The following is a 12100-nucleotide window of genomic DNA, read 5'->3' on the forward strand; positions in this document are numbered from 1 at the left end:
TGCGCGAAAGCAGACATGCTTACTTGTAGTTTCGTAAAATTAACCTATTACTGGTTTATTTTGCATCTCTATTCTGTATTTTGAAATGAAAGAAGTTGGTTTTTTTTTTACCTATTTTCACATAATTGTTGTTCGATATTAATTTGTGTGTTTTTTTTTAAACTAAACATATTACTGATTTATTTCCTTCTGTATTTTGAAATGAAGAAATTAATTTTTTTTTACTAATTCTTGTTCGATATTAATTGTGTTTTTTTTTTTAAATAAACCTATTACTGGTTTATTTCCTTCTGTATTTTGAAATGAAAGAAATTAGTTTTTTAACCTATTTTCACATAATTTGATTTTTTTAAAACTCTTTTAGCGAATTAAATGCCTATTTTTTCTCGATTCTATAAGTTTCCATTCTATCACACTATACGTATACATATGTACATATGTATACATATATGTATGTATGTGTAAGTAGTGTGTGTTTAATTTTTGTTCTTTTTTGTGGAACTCAACTGGCACTTATTCCCAGCCCAGAAAGGCATTGCTAAATTGGGCGATTCTGTTGAAATGTTGGCAAACATCTCCAATTGTTCAACCCCCCCTGCCCGGCACACGCTTCCATTTTGTTGCTGATGCATTCATCTGAGTGTGTTGCTAACTAAAGGCCATTTCAGTGGCATTCGATGTTTTAAGTAAAAGCTTAAATGTTCCTTTTCGTTAAGTGACTTTCCACAAAGCTGCAATTAATTCATTTTTTGAGTGTAAAACGTGTTTCTTGCACACACACACTTCAGTTTATAAATATGCACATACATATTTACATACATATGTATGTACACACATACATACGTGTGCATACTTGTATGTGTGTATGTAAGTCCGTTGTTATATATGCGGCATATTTTGTGATAGTTTTTGTTTGGCTCTGTGATTCGATTTGAATCGGTTCGATTCGGTCGCGTCGTGCTCGCCATCGCCATCGCCATCCAAGCCAACAAGCCAGCAAGCCAGCAAGCCAACAAGCAGCCAACCAGCCAGTTCGGCAAACAAAACCAAATACAATGGCAAAGGGGCATGGTCGATGATGTGGTGGGGAATGAAATGGAATGGTATGGCATGGTATGGCATGGTATGGTATGGTGTGGTTATGGTATGGTAAGGTCGATGGTATGTTGCTGGGACCATTCGCCATCGCCATCGCCATTGCCAAGCGGCCAAAGCGCCAAAGCGCCGGTTGCCGTTTGGCAAATGATTACTCACTCTCAAGCTTGGCTGACTGTGTGTGTGTGAGTGTGTGTGTAGTGTGAGTGTGCATGTGTGTGTGTGTGTGTGTGCTTTTGCTTGTTGTGGTTGTGTTTTGCTTGCTCTTTTCGCTGCTGTAGTTGGCGTCGTCTCGGCGCATCCTTTTGTCTCTCTGTATGTGTGTGTGTGTGTGTGTGTGTGTGTAGCTGTAAGTGAACGTCGTCTATCCATGTTTATGTGTTTGTGCATGTGTATGTGTATGTGCGTGCTTGTGTGTGTGCGCTAGTTATTGCTTTTGGAAAATAAAAGGCACAAGAACAAGGCATTTGTCACTTGTTTTCTTGTTTGTCTGCCTGTTTGTCTGCTCGATTGTGTGTGTGGCAGCAGCAGCAGCAGCACCAACTCATGCCATATACAAACATACATATACATATATATTTATGTGTGTATGTGTGTGTGGCATGTGTCTGCCAGGCAGCAGCGGTAGCGGTAGTGGCAGCGGCAGCATGCCTGCATGTCCTTTAGTGTTGTTGCTGTTGGCGTAGTTAAAGGTCCCGTTTTCTTTCTTTGCTTTTCTTTGCTTTTCTTTTTTCTGGTTAGATAAAAACGCCTGACGGATGAAATGAAATGTCGATGGTCGTCGTATTAATGTATTACATACATATTAGACTATTTGTGCAATGAGCTCAGCAAGCAAACATCCAAATTATCGGGAGAGTGAGTGGGAAAGTGTGAGAGAATTTTGTGCGGCATTACATAATGAATCCCTTTAATCTCTGCTAAACACATATCTACATAATTTGTATCTATGTACGTATGTGCGTGTGTGTGTTGTTCTTCTTTTTTTTTTTTTTTTGTTTGTATCTTGCAGAATCCAGAATATTAGTGGAAACTGAAAAGACAAAGAAACGAACAAGGCAGAGAAAAGAGACATCTTTGGCATTTGATTGGGGGATCATGAAGCAGCGTCACGATTATAACGGTATAACCAAACTATTGTGAGAAGCAGCCCTGGGCAGCGAAAGGAAAGAGAGTGAGGGAAGAGAGCGAGCGTGCGGGGGAGAGAGAGTGATATGCGCTGCGCCTAAAAGCGAGCTACGAAATGAGATTGGAACTGCAGCAAACGGCGGCACCTACATCAACAACATCCACGTCAAGCAGGTGTTTCTACAACTGTCCGTGCTATTGTTGCCGCCAGGGATGCTGTGTGGTGGCCTGTTGTTGCTGCTGCTGCTGCAGCCTGGGCTGCTTTACACCCTCGGCGCCGCCCTCGCCGCCACCGTCCATTAAGATAAAGCGCTCGCGAACAGGCAAATGGGTCGGTGGCTGGGGCTGCCGGGGGGCGGCACAGCTGGTTGGCGCGATGATCGAGTGCGCCGGATTGGCGACCAAGCTGGCCACCCCCTTTGTGGCCTGGCTGCAGGCGCTGATTGCCAGTTGCGTCATTCTGCATGAGATGGGACAGCCGACGCCCACGGGGGGCGGGAGGGCGCATCCAATAGCACCGGTGCTGGCGGCGGCAGCGGCCGCGGCAGGGGCCACCAACAGCACGGACGTCAAGTTGAAGGAGCAATACGGGCACACCTACACCGCCTACGACATTGCCAACGATCAGCAGTTGAAGACAAACAATCTGTGCAAGATGTTCTGCAACAATCGCAAGCGGCAACGCCGACGTCGCCGCCGACGTCGACGACGACGCCATCGGCATAGCAACAATGTGGGCAGCGGTATGGATAGCAGCAACAACAACAACAGCAAACAGCAGCAGCAACAGCATCATTATCAGCAGCAGCGGGAGCAAGAGGACATCTTCCATTTAAGCATGGAGCAGCGTCATGGACGCGGCCCAAGTCACAGCCCCAGCCAAGGAACATTCCTTTCATTCGAAGCGTTAAAGGCAATCAACCTAACGGTGCCTCCCGAAATGCGAGCTCCGGCCTTCAAGGCGCCATCCCTGTCCTCGCCCTGGCCGGCGTCCACCTCGTTTCGTCACTGCTCCAAGGGCAAACGCACTCGAGCCAATCTCGTTTGGCTCCTCATTGGACTGGTCTGGTTCGAGGTGAAGCTTATCAACTGCAATGCCATAGCCAGTGGCTATGTCTCCAATCTGGTCACCCAGAAGGGGTGCACCCTGTGCCAACTCGAGGAGGGCAACTTTTACAGTGACAAAGGTGAGTTGCCAGCCCATACACAATGCTCGTATAATATGCCTCTGCACATACTCGTTTGTACTTGTATATATATATACATCCCGAAGTTAGATCTAGTGCTTATCCAAATATATATGTACATATGTGTATACATACCTCCCAAAACCAGAACATAAAACTCAACTCAAACTCAATTAGCGTTTAAGGATAAATACTGTAACTGTCTGGCACTTCATCTCCAGAGCAATGCACTCGTGAATATGTCTATATATTAGATCTATTTACATATGTATAGCAATCATCTTTTTTAAATTATTCCATCAACATAACCATATATATCGAATCCTAAGTGAAAAAATATTACATTTCATGACACAATTCGCTGTTTTTCTTTTTTTTTATTCAACAAAAAATAGATTGGGGTTAGGTTCAGAGCGAAATTCTGTATGTGAAATCGCATACAGAGAGAGAGAGAGAGAGAGAGAGATAGAGATAGAGAGACTCAGAAAAACAAGAGTAGCTGCAAAAATTAATTAAGAAATTTACTTCACCCAACACTTACCTCTATATACTTACATACTAGTCGAGTTAGCAAGACCTAAAAATGTTGAGTAGAGCACAGATTACGAAACCACTTGGGTGTTCTAGTCGAATGTAGAAAACTCAAAACCAAAGATTTTAATCGCCTCACTCCCACACTTAGCTCAAGATCAGAGGCCTTTCATTTAATCTGTGTAGCTTGATTCGATTCGAGGCTTATTCAATTTCGCTTCAAGGAATTATCGGACTTAGCCCCCGACTCGTTTAGTTATTAAAAGCATCTTTTCTAAAGCACACAAAATCATTTTGTCGAACCACATATGTATTCTCTTCCTGTTTGTGACTCTTATTCATAACACTTCTTAAGTCAAATTATGTTTGAAAACTTCAGATACTTGTTGTTCTATGAAAATATTGGTAAGAGACGAGAAAAATAAATAGCTTGACATTTACAATACCCGTATATCTATATTTCTGTGCACGGTAATACTTTGTCGATATTTGTCGCTTGTGGCCAGGGGGGTAGCAAAGCCTTACCTCATCAAAGCACCAGGGTCTAGGTCGCAAATAATGGGTGTAGAAAAAAATTGAGTAAGAGAGAGGGTATTATGTTCTCAATGTGTGATTGTACAAGTATTTGGGGGGCTATATGTATGTATATATATATGTATATTATAATCCTAATTATGTAAATTATCTTGCTGTTAAGTACATTTTAAAACTCTATGCCTTACAATAACGAATAAGAGCTCTATTTTGTGTGTATATTGAAAGAAATTTACGCCCATACCTAAGCCCACAACATCAGCCACAGCCATATGCACTTGGCACATACTTGTAGAGTAATTACCTTACCACTTACCAGTTACCAGTTACAATGTTAGCCCACTAAGCCCACTAAACAGCCCACACACCCCACACACCCCTCACACACTCATTCATACAGTACCCGTACAAATGCAACACAAATCCAGCCAACTTTGTAACTTACATAACACTTTACAATTGTAACATTTACACAGATAATCCACACACAGACTACAACAAGTACAATAACAACAACAACAACAATTACTTCTACAAAAAAACTAATCGAAACCATAACAACATCAACAACAACAATATCGCGCCAAGCGACCGCGTTCGCTTGGAGTCGATCAAGCGACAAATTCTGACGAAACTTGGCCTCACCCACAAGCCGAATGTGTCGCATCCCCTGCCAAAGCAATTCATCTGGGAGACCATTTATCGAGCCGAAGGTGGAATGGTGGCCACCGATGCCTTTAACAGCGATCTCAGCGAGCGGCGGGCGCGTTTGCGAACCCTATCCGAAATGAATGTTTTCCACAATCGCCACGCAGTTCCCATGCCTATGCCGATGGCGATGCCGATGCCGATGCCGATGTCCATGTCGATGCCACTATCGATGGCCACAGACGATCAGGGATCTCGGGGTGCGGCGACCCTAACGTCCCGTTGGGCCCCATCAACAGGTAGCAGAGGTGCTGGTGCCAATCAAGGTACTGGCACTGGGGCGAGTAGTGGCGGCCACACTGAGAGCAATAACTTTGGATACACTATCAACACGAGCAGCAGATATAGTCCGTATGAGGAATTCCTGAGGAATCGCACGGCCGTGAAGGTACAGCCCCAGCTGATGGAACAAGACGGAGAGGCTGAGAATGCCGACAACTCTTGGGATGATCAGAGGCAGCTACGAACCTCAAAAACTCGGGCACGCACTCGCCCCCATTCGTATGCGCGTCCGGCGAAAAAGCAACGCAATAATGGAAGTGGTGCCAACAGCTACAATAACAACAACAATAACAACAATAACAACAACAACAGCAACAAAAAGAACAAGTCGAATGCGTACAGTAAATCAACATATCTCATAGATATAAATCGTAGTAGTGATAGTAGCACCAATAGCGGGAGTAGCGGCGGCATCGGACCCAATGATCATCTTTATTTTAACGATTACAGCATTCGCATCCGTGGCAAAGGCCATCAGCAGCAGCACGCATCATCCATGCAGGATGTGCAGGAGGACGATGGGGAGAGCGGTGCTGGCGGTGCGACGTCTGACAGCAAAATGATGCCGGAACAGGACGCGTTCGAGCGAGAAGACTACTTTGGCAACACTCAGGAGATCATCACATTTGCTGAGGAGGGTGAGTAGCACTCTCAATATTTCTCGCCCCCTGGTCAGACAGACAAATAATTTGTTATGCATTTCGCAAGTACATATATCATGAAGTTCGACTTCCTTCTGCTAAAAATAATGCGAATTTGTGTGGAAATTATTTGCCTGTCTGATCCTCACTTAAGTTTGTTATTCATAGTTATAATGTAAGTCGAGGGGAAAGCACTCTACCTTTTCCAAGCGAATGAGTAATTCACGCCAAAGTAAAACATGCTGGTCTATTCCCATTTCCGACTTTGGTCCATTTATGCGGAATTGAGGTTGCGTAATTCACTTAAATCCGATAAACGATAACATTATTTGGCTTACAACTTATTGGTTGATGCCATTTTCAATCCGCTAGCTACTTTTTGAAACGAACAACTCCACAAGTGTTTGAAACTTCGAAAATTTTACTAATATCGATTCCACATAATTTGATCGAACTAGTTAAATAATTATTCAATTTCAATACTTAATTTAATGAATATATCCCAAAAGATAACTGCGAATAGTTCGAGCTATATAAGTCCCGTAAATCCGTTCGTACAAGTAGGTTGGCCAAAAGATAACTAAAGGAAGGCCAATTAACCAGTTTAGAGACGTAATCGTACTTTTCTAAGATTGATTACGCATATAGTATGTGTCCATTGTATACAATCAGTAATGCCAATTAGAAGCACATATAAATATAAAACAGCCTGTTAGGGAATTTGGAGAACTGCTGCAATTATTATATTATATAGAGAATTTCAACTATTGGTACACGCAGTTGTTATTGAAGAATTTGCTTGCATAAGTATTATAAGTAAGTGTTTATTATCTGTCTATCCTTATTTGTACAGCTCTCTATTTAGCGCTTCTCCCACCAACTACTAAATGCATGCATTTATACAAGCAATTAGTTAGCCTAGATGATGGAGATGACGTTGATTGTCATTGGTTTAGAGGTAGTTGATGACTAAGTATTATATACTTGGTATATTTTCTAGAATGGTGGCGCAGGCAGTTCTATAGATGTTAGTAATTTGTTGAGTCCGTTGAGGCATATTGCAATTGCAATTGAAAATGCAATTGCTGCAGCGTTACCCTATACACCTATCCTATCCCATCCATCCATCCATCCATCCATCCATCCATCTATATCCAACGCAGAGTGGTTGTCTATCTTTTAGTTACACTGCGCTTCACTGTCTCTCTGTCTGCGTCTCCGTCTCCGTCTGCGCTCAGCCTTCTTCCGTCTGACGTCGTCGTCGTCATCGTCGTCTACGGCGGGCACGACTGTCTGGGTCTGGCTGTCTGGCCTGAGTGGGTGACAGCGGGGGTGGAGGCGATGGCGGCGGAGGAGGAGGAGGTTATATTGGGCTGCAAAGTGAGAAACAATGGCGAAAATATGCGTTTGCTAAGCCTTGCATGAGTCACGTAAGTTCAGTTGCTCGCACACATATGAACATACTTATGTACACATACTGTGCCCATGCATAGATATGTGTGACAGACACACTCACACACACACACACACACACACATACTCATACTCTGGCATGATGGCTGGGCCGACAGGCAGGCCGTTAAACAGACAGCTGACAACACACGCAGACACGGCAGACTGGCAGACAGATGATACGTCTAACCTAAACAAGTCAATGTTGGAGGGTGGTCCCAGGTCTCCCCAAGAATGTGTGTGTGTGTGTGTGTGTGTGTGTGTGTGTGTGTGTGTGTGTGTGTGTGTGTGTGTGTGGTTGGGTGTATAGGTGCAAGAATTTGCAGGTGGGCTAGGGTAGTCAGTCTCACGCGGATTTCAGTCTCATGTATCAGCGGGTGCGAGTCGATTTCACATCGCATACTCGTCCGACTAGTCGTAGCCACCATAGTCGTGGTCGTGGTCGTAAACTTGTCTCAATGGTCACAAAATTGCACTTCTCGGTTCGGAACGCTCAAACTAACAGACGCTCAGACTAACGGACCAGCGGACTAACGGACTAGCGGACGAACAGACGCTTGGGTTTCAGGCCACTGTGCGTGCGTGTACCTATTTATATGGCCACTTGCGTCTCTCCCCGCGGACCACTTACGCGTGGAAGTGGAGTGCTGTCGTCTGAGTGTTTATTGCAGACTGTTGATGTGGTGAAGTACTTTCACTATTGTTCTGAGGTGTGAAACAAGAGCATCAGACAGTACAAACAATTAAAAATGCAAAAAGAGGAAAATAACGAAAGTACGCCCACTTACCCAACACAACACCTACAAGTACACACGGTGAACCACCAGCATGCACACACACAAGCACACCACACACAAACCACCCATCATCTCAGACCGAGAGTGGGACCGAGAGTGGGACCGAGAGTGGCACCGAGAGTGGGACTGGGACTGAGACCACCTACCAGCCGACTCTAATGGTGGGTAATGTGGAATACCCTGCGTATAGAAACATGCCTCCATTCTACACGCCTGCCAGCTGCCACCTGCCACCTGCGAGCTGCGACCCCCTCTGACTGCCACTCCACCTCTAACTAGAAGCCTCGAATTGGCGCCCTTACCGAGTAATGAAGTCGCTTGCATACTGCCTATGGGCTATGGTGGTGCGAGTAGTCTGCGTCTACGTCTGCGTCTACGTCTGCGTCTGCGTCTCCGTCTGCATGACCTGCCACAGTGCGTGCTTCTGGCCGTCGCGTCTAAGTGTGTCCTTTGTTGTTTGTGTACAGTTAAGGTGCGAAGCAATCAGTTGTTATCCAGCCCATCAAGCTACACAATCGGGTAATATTCACCCCACAGCTCGATTATCCACACGCTCGCAATCCACTCCAATTCCACAACATACAAGTACGACTATTACGATTTGATCGAATTTGTTGAAGAAACCCTTTGGATAACAGACAACACAAATACTACAAATTTATTTTGATCTCATTTTTATTCATACAAGTGGGTATCTTAGATAACTTAATTGGTTCTCTAGCAAAACAACCTTCAGGGCTTTTCATTTATTTTAATACTCGAATCAAGCACAACATCACGCAGATTTAAGATTCTTACGATTAATAAATAGCCACATGAAACATACTTATACATATACAGTGAAAGCGCCCTTAATGGACACCTCTTTATTCGGATACTCTCTTCGGCGGACACTTTTTCTAAAGCATCCGATCGATAAGCGGACACTCCCAAAAGAGTTTTCACTGTTTATTGATTAATTTGTTTGTGCCGATCACAAATATATACAAGTAGTATCTAATGCTAGTTATCTGAGAGACCTCCGGTTCGCTTCTTTTTTTAAACTACAAGTACACCCTACACGCTTTCGTTATCAAATGGCGGTTGGGTATCATAAAAAAAAGTTGTATCTTTCTAATTGTTAGGCCTGTTAACATAAGACATGGAAGACTATGAGCAATAAGAGTTATTTCATTTTCAGGAACACAATATCGCCAGCATCGCATTGTGGAGTTTTCTCCGCAGAAGGCGCGCGTTCCCAATCAGAAGCTTTCCATACGGAGTGCAGAAATCCACATTCGTATCGACAAGCAGTTCGACAAATGGTCTGGCGGGGATGGAGACGCCACATCTGTGGGGACTGATAGGCGGCAGTACGTGATGAACACGAAGCGAAGAAGTCGGGCGAATACACCCCGACAAAGAATCAAGATATGGGTTTTCCAGCTGACAGCAGGAATAAACATCACAGAAAAGGTAAAATTAGTATACATATGTGTAATGAATGGAATCCAAGATAATCTAATCCCTAATCTCTCCCATCCACATCGACAGGGCATCGACCAAGCGTTCCTATTTCGGGCCTCTTTCGAAGTGGACACGGACCATTTGGGCTGGCAGAAGTTCGATTTGACCGAAACAATACGCGATTGGTACGGGGATGCGAATGGCGAGAATCTTAGGTTGTTGATCGACTGTTCCGGATGTGGGAGCCAATACTCATTGCATCTGTTTGAGCTTGCGACGCAGAATGCGAAGCCCCGGCTGGAGGCGACAGCGACCCATGTTAATCCGAATCGGCCTTTTTTAGTGCTGCACACAGAATCGACGAGGCCGCGACGAGTCAGGCGCCGTGCTGTGGACTGCGGAGGCGCTCTCAGCGGTCAGTGCTGCAAGGAGTCCTTCTATGTATCGTTCAAGGCGCTGGGCTGGGACGATTGGATAATCGCGCCGAGGGGTTACTTTGCCAATTATTGCAGAGGCGAGTGTACCGGTCCGTTTCGAACGCCGGACACCTTTCAAACATTTCACGCTCACTTCATAGAAGAGTATCGGAAAATGGGTCTCTTGAATGGAATGAGGCCCTGCTGTGCTCCAGTCAAGTTCTCGAGCATGTCCCTAATCTACTACGGAGATGATGGCATTATCAAACGCGACTTACCAAAAATGGTCGTAGACGAATGCGGCTGTCCATAATGTGAGTATTTCGGATCCAACCTCCTCCCTACCGTTCCATCTAATTTAAATATCTTGGGGCTGCAAATCAGTTGAGTGCCAAAGTTTCCATAACAGAAGCACTCTTGCTTAAAATTTACATTCTGATTTCTTTGAGTACCATATTCCTGTTCAAATCCATAATCTTCACCAACCTTTCCGTTGTTATCTTTCATCTTTGAGAATCTGTGGAGAAAAACGGTTAAGCTAATGTTTTTGTATTTTTAAAAATTGGAACTCACCAAAGCGATAATACAAAGTTAATGATGGCGGTTTTAAGATGATCTCTCAATCAATTATTCCAGATTGAAATTTAAGTGTTTTGCAGCCTTAAAGTAAAAGTGAAGACTCGTAGACCCGATAACTAAACTACTTGTATGAATAATTCTTCTCTTTGTCTCTTTGCAGTGAGCATTCGTTTCTGGCTAAGCTCGCGACTTCCGTCCGTTTATGGTTATAGTCATAGCATAACACAGTTTATAGATACCCTATTCAAAACCTGCTGTACTAACGATTAGTCGGTTTGTTTGCTTTTGTATTTTTTTTTTCTTTTTTTTTTCAAGTCTGTCTGCCGGTTGTTTTGTAAAAATCTTTAATGGCACTAACAAAAAAATATCGAAATTGCGTTGCAGCATCAGTTATATATACAAGTATATATATATACAAATAATACTTATAATATAAATAGTGGTTAGCTGCACATTTTGGATAGGGTATGACGTATTCGGCATGCCGATAGTAACAATTTTTCTTGTTTAGATTAGTTTCAATTGGACTTTACAACGAAAAGCGGGCGATATAATGAATATATATACAAGTATATATATATATATTTATTATTATCTGAGTAATAATTACAAAAGTGCCTAAATTAGCGACAACAATTTAAAAATACATATAAACGAACGCGAAATTAAAAACAACAACAACGACAACAACAACAAAAGCAAAAAAAGAAAACAAAACCCAAAGTAAACAATAAATATAATATAAAAGATAAAGGAATCCATATGTTTAATACTAAGCCACACCTAGTTATGAAGCTGTGCTGTAGCGTAGCCAGAATGTCGGGATGGGTTAAAAATTCGATTTGCCATTTCCAAAGCGAACCACAATGGGTCCCAAGTATCCGTCCCGTCCTTCTGCCCTGAGACCAATCAGTTCATCCGAGTCTCACATAGCCTAGAAGCCTAGCCAGCTTGAAATACAATTTAGTAAAGGGAATTTCAAATACATACTACGAGTATATATACAAGTAGTTTAAAAGATTGTCGAACTCCCCAAATTTCAACATATAGTAATATACTTAGCATACGAGTGGAAGGGATTTGGAAGTGGCACCGAAGCCTCGGTGCACCGAAGCTAACAATTTTTAATGTTTTAATCAACTAGCTAGAATAAAGGTACCAAATTAAATTTCTTTCAGAGGCGATTTACGAGCAGTTATGTCCATTATAAGTAAAAACCCCGTACGATTAACTCACTCGGTCTGTGCCATGCATTTCAAAAAAGCAATTCCTTTCCTATTCTTCAGTTCGACCTATGCTAATTG

General features: G+C 43.2%; 1 protein-coding gene across 1 annotated transcript; it reads left to right on the forward strand.

The window, feature by feature from the left end:
- The first annotated feature begins 2121 nt into the window (after positions 1-2121).
- Positions 2122-11117, forward strand: LOC115627984 (inhibin beta chain). The gene is made up of 6 exons (XM_030523880.1): positions 2122-2912; positions 3129-3410; positions 4952-6103; positions 9536-9810; positions 9889-10531; positions 10957-11117. The coding sequence occupies exons 1-5, from the start codon at positions 2339-2341 to the stop codon at positions 10528-10530; spliced, it is 2925 nt and encodes a 974-aa protein (XP_030379740.1). The 5' UTR covers positions 2122-2338; the 3' UTR covers position 10531; positions 10957-11117.
- Positions 11118-12100: the final 983 nt, after the last annotated feature.

Source organism: Scaptodrosophila lebanonensis, unplaced genomic scaffold (assembly GCF_003285725.1).
Source record: "Scaptodrosophila lebanonensis strain 11010-0011.00,11010-0021.00 unplaced genomic scaffold, SlebRS2 tig00000098-arrow-pilon, whole genome shotgun sequence".
NCBI classification, from domain to species: Eukaryota; Metazoa; Arthropoda; class Insecta; order Diptera; family Drosophilidae; genus Scaptodrosophila; species Scaptodrosophila lebanonensis.